The sequence below is a fragment of the Rhipicephalus sanguineus genome, chromosome 1 (assembly GCF_013339695.2).
Source record: "Rhipicephalus sanguineus isolate Rsan-2018 chromosome 1, BIME_Rsan_1.4, whole genome shotgun sequence".
In the NCBI taxonomy this organism is placed as follows: Eukaryota; Metazoa; Arthropoda; class Arachnida; order Ixodida; family Ixodidae; genus Rhipicephalus; species Rhipicephalus sanguineus.
In genome coordinates this window covers 112328663-112345933 of record NC_051176.1, presented here as the reverse complement: position 1 = coordinate 112345933, position 17271 = coordinate 112328663, and the positions used below count along the sequence as shown (strand labels likewise).

The 17271-nt window shown below is 42.9% G+C and overlaps 1 protein-coding gene across 6 annotated transcripts in view; it reads left to right on the top strand.

Annotated features, from left to right (window-relative positions):
- Positions 1-17271, top strand: part of LOC119396304 (methylcytosine dioxygenase TET3) — a 196919-nt gene that overhangs the window by 155519 nt on the left and 24129 nt on the right. For all 6 annotated transcript variants that reach the window (XM_049415909.1, XM_037663481.2, XM_037663464.2 and 3 more), the window contains 3 exons: positions 5681-5762; positions 8309-8611; positions 14821-14965. In XM_049415909.1, the coding sequence (XP_049271866.1) occupies positions 5681-5762; positions 8309-8611; positions 14821-14965 (530 nt within the window). The remainder of the gene's footprint in view (positions 1-5680; positions 5763-8308; positions 8612-14820; positions 14966-17271) is intronic.

Here is a 17271-nt window from a genome sequence, read left to right as displayed (position 1 = left end):
AAGGTATCATAGCGCTAGCAGACATGGACGAAAAAGACACAACGGGACGAGCGCTGACTTTCAACTGAAACATTCAGTTGAAAGTTAACGCCCGTACCGTTGTCTTTCTCATCTGTGTCTGCTAGCGCTATGATATCTTTTGATGCATTCAACCAACTAGCCCGAAAAGCCGCTCTGTCAAACTTTATAAGAAATGCATTTGTACAGTGCAAAATGCATAGAATGAGAATAAGTGCCCTGCAGTTGTTTAATAGGCCCTCAACTTTGTCTGAAACTTTATTATACAGTCTTGCTTTATTATTTTATAGGGCGGAGTAATAATAAAGGTACAGTCAAACCAAGTGTTTTGAGGAGGCAAGTATTATTTTATAGGGCAGAGTAATAATAAAGGTACAGTCAAATCAAGTGTTTTGAGGAGGCAAGCTATTTCCTGCTGTCACTGCAATTGTCTGTCACCATTTCAGTCAGCATCTGTAGGTGACAATCCTCCTCTTCACTCTCTGCTACCAAAGTAATAAAGCGAAAGTTATTTTCAACATGGTGGCACAGCTTGTCACCAAGTGTGAAATTACGTGCAGTGTGGCACCATTGTTTAGTGCAGTGCAGAGCTCTACCATGGCAGAAGTGCATGCTGTCTGATCCGCATAGCTTTAAGTGTTGATGAAGAGATTATTGCAGCATTGACAAGCCATTGCACAGTAGGTGCATGCAGGAACCAAGCATGAACCATTTTTATACTAGAAGAGCTGGTGCTGCACACAACTTGTGTCATAGCAGTTTGGAATGGAATTTTGACACTGTGAGGAAATTTATGCGGTTTTTGTTAAGGGGCCAGCTGGCCATTGTGACACCATCTGGTCTATAACATAGCATTGTTCACCTGCAATTTCATCCTTGAGTTGCTAGAGTGTGGAGATTGGCTGTACCTACATGCTCAAGCACTGTTTCGCTTGAGAGTTGCTGCTTTGATGGCACTTATTGCTGGAATACTTAACTCCAAACTGTCGTAAAATTCTAAGAGATAGCCCACTTAAAATTGAGAGAATGTGCAGTAAAAAAAGTTAAAAATATATATAGCAGCCAAAGAATGAACAAGCATTAATTAGCCCTGAGTTCATTCATTGTCAAAACCACGAAACAAACAGTCACTCTGGTTGTCAAACAAAAGGTCAACTACCTCCTCACGCACAGTGCAGGTTCCCCCCCTCCACCACGAGGGGGAACCACCGAAGCAAAGTGCTCATGAAGCTCAATCTTCTGATTCATCGAGGGTGTCTGATAGATCGCACCGCTTGAAAGAGTGGGCAACAACTTTCTTGCTCAAGGCCGCCCAAGCCGATGACATCTTGTCGTGATGGCTTCTTGAGATTCCCCTTAGACGTCACTGCCCCAGTTTGAGTAAAGCTTGTAGAGGTCTCTCGAATGCTGTCCTTGATCGGTTTCATCCAACTCAAGTCAGCTGGCTACACTATCGGTGTTCAGCCACCCGAAATGAACACAGCGTCGGTGTCCTTTGATGCAAGGGCCTTGCTGGCACCGTTGCTCTTGTGGATTAGGGCCTGGTCCAGAATGAGCAGGCGTTGGACGTAATCTTGGTTCAGGCATCGAATTCATCACACCCACAGACATTGGCTCGAAGCGTCTCCCCAACTTGGTTGGTTATCAGGGGTGGGTTACCAAGGGTGGGCTGTTTTTTGGTGTTTTTGAAAAACTGGAAAATCGTCCAGAAACAGAGGTGGGTTATAATTCGGGGGGTGGGGCTTAGGATTTTATGGTATGCACTCAACTTCTTCCTTTACAATTTTCAACTGTTGTGAGCTGCTTTCTGCAGTGCAATGAAATACAATTGTCCATTCCTCCACTTTTGTCAGTAGTATGTACAGCATCATCCACTTTTGTGTAGAGCGCACGAGCGGCCCCATGCTGTGGCATAAGAAAGGCACTGATGTAGCATTGATGCAGGTGAGATGCAAAGTTCAAGGTCCATGTCGCTGAAGTTAGCTGCTCGCACGCTCTGTGTAACGGCTGATGGCACTGTACATCTTCATCAAAAAAAGGAAGGTTTGGGATCCCCTTCTTCTAGCTCTATACATAGCAAAGGTTGCAAATTATGCTGATTGCTTTAGCTAATGCCAAAAACGTGAAGTTTAAAAATGATAGGACTATGAAACTCTTGCGCTTCTTTTTGTGTCAGAATAGTTGCAGTGCCAAGCTCCTGCATTTGTGCTGTGAAATACTAAACAAGTCAAGTCTATTAATGCGTGTAAAAATGCAATATTGATTTACCTATCCACACTATAATATCTTGGGTTTTTGAGAACTAGGTATTTTTTATAATGTTCTGGCATTTGAAAATTGCAGTTTTTGACTGTCATCGTTATAAATACTGATTATCTCCTGAGGCATTTGCTGCACAAGTAGTGCTGCTGTGAAAGCTACAGTTTGACTGGCTTGGTAACCTCGCATTCGCTTGTTGTTGACAGCAGTTATAGGGAAACCCTAAGTTAAAATTTGACATCGTTGTCATTGCCATGGTGGTCCATGTAATGTCCAAGCGCAATAAGATTCTATCGTGCCCTTCGTGCAGTATGCTGTGGAATCGAGAGAAAGCACTGAGCACGCCGTTCACATACCTGTGGGTGAGGGGAGAGATGCTGAAGGTGCCCTTGCATGAGAGGGGAGGAGGGTGGGTGTAGGCAAGCCCGGCTGCATGCACCTCTCTTTTAGTCTGCCAGTCATGAAAAGGCAAAAGTCATGAAAGGTGGTGCTCTCTGCACTGTGTGGACCATAAAAAATGACGCTTCATGTTAGTAATTTGCAGTTTGTCCAAGGGTTGAGCAAACTGATGGGTGTGGTAGTAGATTTGTGTGATTCTCCGCTGGCAATCCCGAAACTCCATGCGCCACCATCGTAGCCGCCATTTTTCTTTTTTTGCCGCGTTCACTCCAGCAGCCTACCCCCGCCACGGTGGTCTAGTGGTTATGGCGCTCGACTGCTGACCCGAAGGTCGCGGGATCGAATCCCGGCTGCGGCGGCTGCATTTTCGATGAAGGCGAAAATGTTTGAGGCCCGTGTACTTAGATTTAGGTGCACGTTAAAGAACCCCAGGTGGTCGAAATTTCCGGAGCCCTTCACTATGGCATCTCTCATAATCATATCTTGGTTTTGGGACGTTAAACCCCAGATATTATTATTATTACTCCAGCAGCCTACTTCTCGGCGGCTGCTTGTGAACCGCGTGGAAGTGCATCACAGATCTGTGTGCTGATGTGATTGAGCGTAGCACCCACTAGGTGGTGATAGTTGCACCCAGAGGCTTGTCATTTTTGAAACCGAAACTGACATTGGTCGGTAATGAGGAGCCTGTAATTCGTTATCTGTCGCGCGCTGCAGCAAGCAATGTGCCGTGTTATGACTAACAGGCCCCCAGCAACACATTGCAGCAAAAAAACGTGAAGCCAAAATTTTTGTGTCAGTACCCCTTTAAGCAAAGTAATAATGACTTTAGTGTCTAAAATATCCAGAAATTGACTTGATGTTGCATATACTTGTAGTCTGCTAATAGGGAAATACATATTAGCTTCTCATATGGTGTACATTACCCTTGTTGTAATAGCCACCAAGGTGGCTTGAAATCGTTGTTATTGGAGGTGTTTATGTAAATGCAAAGTGGCCTTGAAACAGCATTAGTTTCACTGAAACTAATGGGCACGCATTATGGGCAAAAGATAACATTTTATAAAGCTGCAGACTAGATGCAAGAATTGTGGAACATCTCCTATGGCCACAATTAGTGCCTCATCTAGTATTTGGGCACATCTTGTGAGGCTATGTTCACTACTTCTGTACTCCCCTTCCCTTTAAGTGCTGAATTACATAACAATTTTCACTGAAGTGGCAAATAAATTTGATTCATTGTTAGTTCTAATTGTTAACCCTAAAGCATAAAGTTATCTTCTCTCTGTTAGAATACCACATAAATCACTTAGCTTGTTATACAGTGGCCACTTACGCCTAGCGCACTCGTCTTGCTTGGGCCTTTCTGCCGTAATTTTTCTCCATATGCAGAGTATGGCCAAATTTTCATGAACAAGCTCTCTCCGAGAATTTCGCCTTTTTGTAATCTGTATCGATGCTTATGGGTGGGTGTCACATGTACCTGGGCATGATATGTGATGTACAAAAAGGCAGCTCTTACCATTTCATCATTCTGCCTAAGCAGAGCCTGCTACTAATTCACCTAGAATTGTCTTATGTGAAATTTACTGGTAACTTCAGACTGTAAGATGGCAAAGTTCAAATGCTGATGATAAAAAGCTTTAAAATGGACAGAGGCATTGTTTTTACCCAAGTTATGAGTCGGACAGGGAACAGGAAGAATGCTCCTTATTCTGTAAGCTGCCCAGGAATTCGTGCCATGCACGTACCGTATGTTGCACAAATCCTGACATACTGATGCCATTGGTCTGCCATATCATTTGTCCTGCATCACAATTGGGCAAGTTGGTATATATTCATCTTAACAAACAAACCCCCCCAATAAAAGGCAGTGCAAAAAGATGCAGTTTTTTTTGTGCTGTTTTTTTTTTGTTAGATGGGTACTATTTGTCTTTGGGAATGGGGATGCCAAAGTTCAAGCCTGCAACATTTGAGCTGTTTTTATTAGTGATAATGGAGAGTACCATGACACTGTCCTTTGCATTCACTTGCAGCTTGATCTAGCTTCCAAGCCTTGTAATTGTGCTATGGTAAAAACTAGTGGCTTTTATAGACGTAGCATAACCAGAGAAATTGCCATACTGAGAAAAAAAAAAAAGCCTGTTTTTAGCAGGCCAGGAAGGACAACTCAATTTCAGAGATGCTTTCACTTTTATGTGACACGGAATTTAACACCTACTCACTGTGGCATTCTGCCCCCCTTTTGGCCTAAAGGGTGATAGAATGTCCATTAAAATATCCCTGAAAGCGAAAGTGATAAGAGACCACACTTGCAGGAGGAGGTGATGAGGATAGTCTGGAAAATTTTGGTTTTGTTGTCGGGAGTTGTGTGTAGGTTTGCCACAAGCGGAGAGATGTTAGCCAGAATTGATTTTATTTTTGACTTTTATGCAGTGCTCAGCCATTGAAATGCATTACTCTGTGCCTGGCTACTGTCGCTTTTTGGAGCACAGATGGGCATTGGGGAAAACAAGTTGATGGATTGTTGCATATAATGAAAACGGTGACCTTTGTGTTGCGTTGTGACTGCATTTGACCCTGCAGCAATCACCCAGTGCTCACTGGTGGCACAAAAAAGTACCAACAACCATGTACTGTGAGTATCGTTTTCCAATTGCTGAGCACTGTACGTGAAGACTTCAGTAGAGGCAGTAGTGAATGTGGGTGTGTGAAAGTCAGGTTGTCTGTGTGGTTTATAATTATTCTGGCATTCCATGCACATGTTCATGGTGCCAAGGAGGCTGATGGCCACTGAGGAGCTTTTTTTTACAGATGCAGCTATGGCGAAATACTATTCAAGTATATATTCTTGACAACTAGCACGAGTGATAAATTGTTGCTGCTAACAAAGAATTTACAGTAAGTTGAGAAGAATTAGGTTAGAGTAAGCTATGTGTCTTTTGTCTGTTAGGTGTTGGTAAGGTTCAAAATTTTTATGGTACTCAAAATTGTCTGTGCCCAGCACCTCTGGACAAGTCACCCTACTACACTCACCTTGGCTCTGGGCCAACTGTAGCTGCAATTAGGGAAATGCTTGAGCGCAGGTGAGTGAAAAGCCTTCTTAGCTACTTTAGATCACTTACTGTATTGTTGGCGTTAGCATATTTATCAATGTTGATTTGCTTACAGTGTCATAAATGCAGAACTTTTCTTTTCATTCACGAGCTTCATTGTTTGGATTGGGTGCCATCCACTTGTTGTGGCCTGGTACTTTATCTGTCTAATTAAGTGAGAAGTTTTTCATCTGATCTGGTCACTCAACTGAGGAAAATTATGTAGCTTCTTGAAAATTGTTTTGCTGTACTTCCAGTGATGCCAGAAAACAAGAATATTCAATTTTATATAATTTTGTACCTGCTCATTAGTGTCACATGCTTGTTGTAGTACTGTTTTAAGCTTCAATTTAATGAGATAAACGAGTCCCAAAAATGAGATGTTTCACCTTGAGAACTTCACGGGTCCCTGCAGCACTTTTGTAAATTATCACAATATGACCTTACTATGGAACTCTGTTGCCTCACGAATCTCCCAACGCAAATGTTTTTTGAATACGTCAAGTACTATCAGCGGAGTTGCGGCATGTAATAAGCACTTTCTCGCTCTTTTCATTGCCATGAGCACACTGGAATCTACACAGAGGTATGGCATGCGCGATGCACAGCCCAAAAGTTATGTTGCTGTATGTTATGACCTTGAGCACTTTCTTCTCCTCTTTTTTTTTTTTTTTTCTGTCACTGCTTCCTGCTCAAACATGCATGACACACCGTTAAAGTCTGCAGTATCTAAACGACTTAGTACATGCCCCCTGCGATCATTCACAGCTGCTCCCACTTGCTGCATAGTTTTGTGAAGGATGGAGCAAGCGATTTTTTTACTGTTTTCAACAATAAATTGTAAATTTCCTACTGCATGCAGTGAAGCAGCGTTTGACTCACATGTTCACAGGAGCTTTGACAGCAGATTAGCAACTTTTTCTGCGCTGAAAAAGTGTTGCAGGGCCCCATTTAATAAGAAGCTTCCTGAGGTCGGAAGCACTTAAAACATTTTTGCAAGTAACATATTATTTATAAGATAATAAAAAAAAAGACATTTGCTCGTATGCACATTGCCAGCATCGAGCCATGCATCTGATGCATATCTGTGTGTGTGCATATTCTGTTCCGTCACGGGAGATGGCCAACCTTCTTAGACGGTCAACAGCGCCCATGCTGATGTTGAATGTTTGAAGGTGTAATTACTGCCTGCTTCTGATTGCTCATGCATGACGATTTGCAACTTAAACGTTCAGCAGCTCTGTTGATGTCATCATTGCCATTTGCATAATTGCACTCGGGCATGCCAGTATCGTGTTCAGCTGGAAAAAGTTGGAGCACTTCTTCCAGCTGGACATCATACTGGCATGCTGCAGCCACCATCTTTGCTGCAGCCACCATTTTATCTGCCACGTTAAGTTTGCACTTCCGAGCACCTGCAACAGGCATTTTGAAAAGAGGGAAACTGCCCATCTTAAGCCAGCGTGTTAAGGATACTGAGCAAAAACAGGGAAAAAATGACAAAAACATTGAAATTCCACTCGGAAGACGTGGCTGTTCTGATAAACAGAGTTTATTTCACATATTTTTGAACAGTTCGCTGTATTTTTGAAGGGTTGCCAGTGCATGGGGGCTGCACACCAGCACGCGCGGGGCTGTGCTTCGATGGTTGTGACATCAATTGTTCTCACGGCGGATGCAGGGTGCACATTTTCCTGTCATGCTACTTCCTTTTCTCCACCTCCCCTTTACATCCCACTCTCCTCCTTCCACTAAGGTGATGAGACGTACCCCACTATTTAGGGGCTTTACCTCACCCGGGAGCATTATTGTTCGCTGCCGGTGCTGTTCCTGCTGGTTCTAGGAACCGTAGTGGAAGCGGAGCGGGTTGGGATGTGCTCACGATGGCTGCCAAGGTTGGCATGATCATTTTCCCGGGACATTAGTCGCCAAACGTCACCAAAATTTATTATTTTTCCGCTAGTTTGTGCCTGAAGTGAAGGTTGTGCCTGTCGATTGCAGCTCCCAATCTTTCAAGTTGGCTGAAAATCTCGGCGGCAAAGGTTTTGTTCAGTATCCCTTTAATGTATTTACTGCTGTATTTACTTCAGCAGTACACTAATAAATCTTGAGCCATTTTCAGTGCAATGGTGTTCTTGTGGCATGTTCCTTGACTTATATTTTCCCTAAATACTCAGTTAAATCAGGCAAGTTTTTGAGCTCGCTGTGTTACTTCGAGGTTTTCAGCTCGCTGGCTCTATTAATACCTGTCAAGGAATCAAAAGTACTTTGTTAAATTAACATTTAACTGTCTTTTACCATCTTCAAAAGTGCGTGCACCTTACTATGATTTTGTAGTTTTTCCTGCAGCATGAAAAGCATGTGCCAGTAATGAATATGACCTGGCCACCACATCATCATTATCATTGTCTTATCTCAACAAGTTCATTAACAGATGAGCATAGGTTGTGCTGTGGCATGCAAAATCTAAAGTGGTCTAGTTGTGCCGTCATGGCTAAAGCTGCAACCTGTCTCTCTCTGGTGGGTTACCACTCCAGGCTGAATGAGACGGGCAGTGCACTACGAATCGAGAAAGTGCTGTACACTGGGAAGGAGGGCAAGACAAGCCAGGGGTGCCCGGTGGCCAAGTGGGTGATTCGGCGCAGCGGTCCCAATGAGAAGGTGCTGGCCGTACTGCGGCATCGGCAAGGTCATCGCTGCCTGTCAGCCTATATTGTCATGGCCATCGTCGCATGGGAGGGTGTCCATGCAGACATGGCTGACGACCTCTATCGCACAGTTGTCCATAAAACAGTCAACTTCGGCTTCCCCACTCAGCGTCGCTGTGGCACCAATGAGCAGTAAGCTTTACATTCAAACTTGCACGGCTTGTATGGTTGCCTAAAAGAAAATGGGCTCAACGAAGCACTTATTATTGTGCCAAAAAAAAGACAAATAACAGGCAAAGGCTGGAATACAAACTTTTCTAGATAAGCAAGAAAGGAATAACCATGTTTAAAAACAGATTTAAAAAAGGATTATTGTCATATATGGATTTGTATAAACAGTGTAACATGACAATTATGATTTGGTTTATGTAGTAACAAATTGTTTAACATTTGCTACTTTTCCTACTAAGGAAAATCTTTTATTAAAGTAACTCTATGGCATGGAAAGATCGCAGTGCATTTTAGTGTATGTGCTAGACTTTAAGGTGATGAAATGGCTGTGTAACTTATGCCAGAAACCCTCTGAGATGAAGATCACTTGCTGTCTAAGCAATCGAGATTTTTAGACATTGCCATTTGCAGGTAGCACAATTCAGCCTCTTCTGAGAGAATATTGCCGAGTCGGGGTAGCCTTCACTAACTCATGCAGCTATGACATTAGGGTGGTTGGTTCACCATGTTCACTAAGCAATGCGCAAATGCGAGGAAACCTTTGACCATTTTCTATACCACTGTTCCTGCTTCAATAAACAGTGCCAGACTCTCTAGTGTGCCTTCATAAGACTAGACAATGGTCCGTTTACGGAAGAAAAGATTCTTAGAAGCCTGGTTTCTCAGCTCATCAACCCAGATAACCATGTGGGATGCGGAGTCAGTGAAGGACGGATCCCAACATAAAACAAAACAATGTTTAATAACGTAATAGCAGCAGCAGGGCAAGCATGCCGATGCTGTGCTTCGGAAGGTTAGAGAAACAAACATGAAACCAAGCTTGGTAGCTTGGGTTATATAGCCAGCAGTGGTGACGTAAGCCTCCGGTGAAACTGCGTGGCGCTGTCTTTTATCGGAAGCGTGTCGCAGCAGGTAGCTGTGTCACGCCGGGCTAATCAGTGACGAGACGGAGGCTGCGTAGGTCTGTGCGCAGTGGTCGCCACAACCATATCACATCATCTACAGTAGATGAAGGCAGCAGAATTACATGCATGACTGTAGATGTGCTGTACCATGCTTGTGAGTGGTAAATGCTCCTGCCTTTTCTCTCTCTTGTGCTTCCTCGTTTTCCTCCCCACACTCAGAGTCGCAAACTGGACAAAGTATCATTACTCTCCCTGCCTTTCCTTCCCTTCCTCTATCTCCCTTTCTCAAGCTTGACAATGTTCATTCATTTAACTAATCGATAATTAACTTTCATGATTTACCATTTATTTACTCAATTTAGCCCATGCAGTGATGTAGCGACAATGTTAAAGGGCCAGTAAACAACCCCGAGGTCCAGAAATTGTAATGAAGAGAAATATGCGCACTTTTACAATGTGAACATGTTGCCGCAAGAATTTTGCGAGTACGTGCTATAATAAGGAAGTTACAGAGGTCAGAACATCTGTTTCAGCTGGTTTCAAATTTTCACGCGGCCTCGCCACCCTTCTCAGCCACAGGGAGGGGAAGGCGTAGCCCGTCGTCGTGACTCCGCCCAATTTGGCAACGTGATAGGACATCAGCAATTACGTTGTCGCACATGCTCCGTAACTTGATGGGCAGTTTTCGGCTCTTCGGTATTTTTAAACCTTTGTGACAGTTCACAATGCAGCAGGAATGCGTGCTTGCTTTCCAAGTCGACCAAGGGGTGCAAGAGAAAAGAACCCCGCTTGCCACGCGTGCAATGGGAAAACCAAGCAAGCGCGACCCGTCCGAGGGAGGTTTCCCTCTCTCCGCTCGATTTGCAGCCGACAAGTGAACAATGCTTCCTCTACGTGTTGCTCATGTCGAAGGCCAAGTTCGTGCAGGTGCTATCTGCTTGGCTGAAACCGCATCACCGCAGGGCCAAGAAACAAGGGGCAGTTTCGTAGCGGCGGGTGGGAACAGGAACTGACGTTAACTTGTTGAGGCTTGGTTTAGACCAATCGACGAGCTCAGTGCTACGTAAACTCGCCGATCGCCGAGTTTGCCTCACTGCGCGTACGAAGAGGATTGGTCAATATTCAAAAATAAAAAATGTATTGTAATAGAATGTTACAAAAAATAAGGATAAAAATAATATTGAGAATAAAATTAATATTATAGTTCAATTAATAAAAATTTTTTAATGATTATTCATCTGTAAATCCACAATTTACAATTTTAATTTAAACTAAATAAACATTTAATTAAATTCATTTTATAAAAAAAATAATTTTAAAAAACCATGTAGGAAAGAAGTGCGGGAATTGTTTTTCGAAATGAAGGGTCTGCGCGGCGCGCAGTGCTGTAATATTCGGAAAACGTGATCGCCGCGGTCTACTGTACGAATTAGTGAGCTTGTTTTGGGGGTGTAAAAAAAAGTTGCAGCCTGTTTACGGGCCCTTTAAATGCCTGAGAACTGCTAGCCTTAACAAACGAAATTAATGCTAGGTTGTGTTGCATCGCATACATTGTTAAAACATCTCTAATTTGGCCTCTATGGTAAAATCTGCTTAACTGTGTGGTGTTTGTTAGAAGAAAAATATCTGGACACTTGTGTGTCTTCTGACAATGTGAATATGTGGCTGTGTGGTAGCTTCATTTATTTTGCTCCTTTGTATGGCACTTTTATATAATGTGTATCAGGCAAACTCCTGAAATGGCTGTGTGTTCACAGCACTGCATAGTCAAATAGTTAACTTGGTTCCTGTACTAGAAATAGTTTTCAGTCAGGCTTGGGCTCATGTACGCAGACTCAGTGACTTTTGGAGCAATATTTACAATTTTGTGCTTGTTCCCTTCAGGGTGTCCAAACGAAAAAAATATGGGTTTGGTCCGGGTTCCTCGTGCTCCATCCTAGAGAAATAAGAATCTGTAGAAGTTTGTGAGCTCATTCGGGCACAGTAAACTTTATCTTTGCCATGTTTCACACTGCTGTTGACTTAAATGTGCTAAGCTGGAACACTCCAGACAGCACCGCTCAAATTACTGCACTCGTAAGTTAACCAAGGCTTGTATTTAGTAATTTTCAATTTAATCTTCTTTTTCGTTTCAATCACGTGTTGTGCTGAGCTCCTGGAACATCCACAAGTTTTGTCAGAAAGGGGAAGAAATTTGGCTCACTGGCAGATTGGAAATAGCGATCGAATGTTTTAAGGCGATAGCGTTAAAGAGCTCGTTTCGCAGAAATTTTGGTGTTGGCATCGGTGGGGTTGGCATCGTTGGTTGTGAGCATTGTCCATGAGTGAAATTTGAGCTCCATGCAGATAAATGAATTAAATATATAACTGTGGTCCGAGTGGCAATCGAACTCAGGCCTCTTGCGTGGCAAGCAGGTGTTCTACCATGGAGCCACGACAGTGCTTGAAATCGCTTCGTAAAAAAAATGCGATAAGAATGTCATGTAGGAGTCTCCTTGATGCATGTAATATTGCGTGACAGAATCGTAGAATCGACCAGGCGTCAGAACATGTGAATAGCGCAACGAGTGGGTTGTTTAAAGCTGCCCACCCAACAAAGTGTACAGGTGCGCGTGGCACCTTACGGACACGTAGTGGGTACTTCACCGATTTGTAAAAGGAAGAATTATGGCGTAGTGGGCACTTCGCAACTGTACTTGCAGTAGGCATTCTAGGATAGTTTGAAATGGCCGATGTTAAGCACACAAATGTTCCTTTCCTTGAAGTCATGCTTGAAGGCGATGCGCACGGGGCCCGATAACACTATCGTGTCCTACTCTTGAAGGTGAAGCTCAAGCGTCCTCTAAATTTTTTACATAATTATCAGTGAAATTCGGTCAGAATAGCTACAGCAGGCATACTCAGAACCACGGCCATCTTATGAGCACTGCACTTCATGGCAAGCCTTTAATGCATCCAGGTGTGAGCTTTCTCTTTTCCATGTTTCTTTATATTGCTTATCATTCTGAGAATGGGTAAAACAGCAGAAAATTTTACGGATGTTTGAAGGGAAAGATAAAACATGTAGTACACATGTAAATACCCCTCTCTTAAAAAGCATCATCCCAGTGCTCATCCCAGAGCGACTTTCACGAGCGCTCAAAACACGCACGGCAGTACGCGATCCCGAAACTGCCACCACTGAGACGGGCGAGGCGCAGTTCGGCGAAAACGGAACCTTTGAACCACGCGCGCCGTTCCCCATGGCAACGCCATGGAGGTTTTGTTTTCCATGAATCAAGCGGAAACGAACAAACAGCATTTTATTACGTCTTTTGATGCTCGGAATGTTCTTTTTTTACTGCTGCTAGTTTGATTACTAGTGATTTATTGTAGGCCGACTTCCATACGTCATCGGGATCACTTCGAAAATGTCCCACTCGTGGCGCTCATCATGTGATACATTTAGCTTAATTTCTCGGTAAGTAGGGCACTGCTGTTGATAATATTGCCGTTTTAGAAGTTGTCATACATTGGGCTTTCACTCTGACATAAATTGTTATTTGCCTTTAGTGTCCCTTTAGCGTTGGTGACGCGATTGTAGGTCTGGCTGTCAATTCGTTGCTGATGCTTGATATACAGGTGGGTGAGCACCAACAAAGGCATTCTTTGGTGCACTGGAAGTAGGAAGTGATGTTTAGATTACCTTCATCACTGACATTGGTAGCATGGCGTCAAGAACATCGTCACCAGGTTTCTTCTGTGAGCCAGCTTGAACAGCACCATCTGCATTGTTTCTTCCACTGCTGCTTAGTAAACGAAGGTTATGTATAGAAGGATAGCATGTCATTTTGACAGGGTGGACTCTGTTCTTGAACCAAGTTCTTGTGGCATCTTCCAAGAAGATATACACATTTTGTAACTTGTCATCACAGTTCCATTTGTCGAAATTGGTGACATTTTCTAATGTCTCCAGCCAGCTTTCTGGTTCTTCAGTCGATGATCTGTGGAATGTTAAGGGCTGCCTTGGTTGTCGCAGCATGACGGATGCAGAAGACACTGGATCTGTCATCATGGCTGCTGTCCTTGTCTTCGTCTTGGTGGTCTTGTCAGGTAGGGGTTCGTGCTCCGAGGGCAATACTTGTAGCTTGAGTCTATCTGGATGGTCGAGGGTAACATTAGTGCTTCGTACACGCTTCGGGGCTTGGTTCACTACTTTATGGGGGTATCCGGAACGTAAGCCTAGATGCATGTCCACCAAATGTTGTTGTGCCAGTGTGGAACAATGCACTGGCAAAGACACAAGTTAAATATTTGACTTTTTATTGAGCAAAATAGTGCCCAGTAAAACAAATAGCATACAAAGCACAGCAATAGCAGCATGCACAAATGTTAGTGATCAAAATCTCATGTGAAGGTCAAATTTGCCGCCTATTTAAACATGACTGTTTTCTTTCTTTTTTTTTTTCTTGGTGATGTTCCAGCGTAATTTCTTGTGTTCGTGTACAGCCTAGAATTACTACTTGCTTTGTGCATGCAATCTGATTATAGACAAGATACTCTTGCTGTGGAATCGCTGTCGGTGTTTCAGGAAGTTATGGTACACGAGTTACAAAGTAACAAATAAGTATGCATGACGATATGAATGAAAGCGCAAAAGCTTAATTAAGTTGGCACAGTGGACAGAACTACATTAATATGCATAGCGTGGTACTGTGTATAAGAATCAGAATAGGTTTTACATGCTATATATAGAGAAAGATAATTTATTGGAAGGCAGAGAGGTCGGCCTGAGCTAGGGCACTCTAGCATACTACTCTGCACATTTAAGCCATTGACTCTTGCTCAAGAAGGGGATGATATTATACACTAGCTTTAGAAATCATTCAGGCATTCAACCTTACGCAGAGGAATGGTCACTCAATTACATTGAAATGGATCCCTGGACACTGTGGATTGGCAGGCAACGAGCTTGCTGATGCTGAAGCAAGAGCTGCTGTGTATAACGCCCCCATTGATGTTAAAGTACCGTCTTCGCTATACACATTGCACAAACAAGCATATAGGAAAGGGGAAAGTATGACAAAGTGGTATAGTAATGAGTATTCATGGTGGATATCTAGGACAAATCTGTGTATTCTCAATATATGCTTATTTATGATAAATTTTCTTAATTGCTGTTATGTATTTATTTTGCATTGCAAAATTTCTTGTGCCAATAATTTTGAACGTTACTTGTTCTACAAATGCCCATTGCCTTTTTTTTTTTTCTTGTTTCTTTTGCAGACGAACATGTGCATGTCAAGGAGCAGACTCTGAAAACTGTGGAGCATCCTTTTCGTTTGGCTGCTCATGGAGTATGTACTACAATGGCTGCAAGTATGCAAGGAGCAAATCTGTTCGGAAGTTCAAGCTTTCGGAACAGTCTGAAGTACGTAAACGCTTTTGAGTGGAAATCTCAAATTCACTTGGTTTCGCTGTGAAATAATGTAGGGCTCTTCCTCTACTTGTCATGTTTTTTTAAGGTTGTTTGTCATCTAACTTACCTTTAAAAAAAAATTGCTTTAATGTAAATTATTGTCTTCAAGAGCCCACTCACGTCAATATATTTCCAGTTAGGCTGCATTGGAGCCTTCATTTAGCCCTGCAGCTATCAGTGCAAAGAATAAGAGCAACCCAAATGCTGTCACAGACAGTGATAACTAGAGATGATTTGGAGAGGCCTTCGCCTGCTGTGAACATAAGTACACTGATGATCGTGATGATGACAGTGAATATGCCATCATCATGAATATACCAATGGTCATGACAATGTTTTAAAATTTTGAAACAAACAATTGCTTGGTGGCAAACGTGTCTGCTAAATGTGAAACATTTCTTTCACACAAAAGTGGTTCAAATTTCCAACAAAAAGTGGCATGCACTTCCTTTCTAAAAGTGCTGTGTGGGCCCTTTAGGAACCAGAATTGTGCATATGTCTGCTATCCTGTGAGCAAAGGCAGTAAAGGTTTTTAGGGAAAGCCACACGTCACATTCGCAGCAACAAGCTCGTTGTGCAGTTTGCGATCGTTGTTGGACTGTGCTACCCTTGTATTCTGCCCGCTTTATCAGGGACAATCAAGGGCCACTTCCTTATGAACTTTTACATTTGAGCAATAATGGCTGTTTGCTTTCTTGTTAACGAAGAGGAATATCTCTTTGCATGTGCCAACACATTGCTTGCCACTGGATCTATCATTGTGCATGGCCGGGCACCATCTGTCAAAAAATGAGGCCCTGAGCAGCCCTAAATATCTGAAAAAAAAAAAAGGTGTTAATCACACAATTTTTGCCGTAAAGAGAGAATAGTAAGTCATATACAAATTTCAGTAGCAGTGGCCTGGATGTTGGCTAAACTGTGGTAACGCGGTGGCACTGCCATTGCCAACTGTGTTTACCTGTGCCTTAGCAGCGACTTCTCTCCACTGCATGGTTGCTTTTCCATTCGCCGGTGCAAGTGGTGAATGGAAAAGCTATGAGCAAATCTGGCTCCTAAAGGGGAGCCTGTATAGTAACTCTATTCCTTTCATGGAAGCTGCACTTCGAGTGAGAGTGTAATTTGCGCATGAATGACCCTACACAACATGCACTGCTTGGGATGCCACTGACCATGACATGGCCATATTCAGTGACCATGTTCAAGAACTGCTGCCCTGTGCAACAACCACAACTATCCTGCAGAAGAATCATTCGGAACAATCCTCAGTACATAGTTCTGTCTCACAACTCCTGTAAGTGTTGTTATCCTTTATATATTCAAAAGAAATAAACATTCAACAACTCTAAACAGGGGATTCTCAAACTTAATAAGGAAGAAAAAGCATGGACTATTGTATTTATATTAAATTTTGAATTTCAATTTTGAAGTCTGCATCAAAAAAAGAAACATTGCTCGACTCATGTGAAGCAGAGGAACCGTTAAAACAAAAGTGTTATGATGATGATGTTGATAGAAAATTTAAGGTCACAAGCCTAGTTATCGTTTTGAAAATTTGGAAGGTATTCCTTAAAAGGGCACTGACATAAATTTTCAAGCTTGAGATGTGTCCTTCATTTGATGACTCGGTATGCATAAGTTTTCCTGGCCAAATTTGAATGTTGTCTGTCTCCTGGAAGTCATTTTATTTCAAGGGCAAACAGTTTACAAAAGCTCAACACCCTGCGACATTGATGTAACTTTGATGTGTTCGGTGTGGCCTATACCATCCTGAGTGACAATATGCTAGTAACGATGACGTCGACGATCTGGGTGTTCCTATCGTGGCGCCAACTGCCACCGATGCCTGGAAACGCTTTCACTCCCTCCCAGTGGCTCTCCTCACTCCTCGTGCCTGATCTTTGTCACGCCGCTTCGAATGATTTGTTGTGTTCTCATCAGTCAGCATGTCAGGGAACTATTGTGCACTGCAGTCGTGCTCTTCGAAGCGTGGAAAAAGCGGAAAGTGTGCGTCATTTCATTACACTTACTATACACACCAACAGGACCACAAGCTATCTACGTGGAGTAGGGTATAGAGAAATATCGCCAACAAATAACAGTGCTACAATTTGGCAAGCTTGCCACCCGTTTTAAATCGTGCTCGATACTGGTCATATTAATGAATATAAAAGATAGTTATTCGTCCCTCCGTTGCGTTTTGAGTCGCGAGTCACTACTAGGGGGCGATAACTACTCGTGGATGCAAAAATATTGGCATG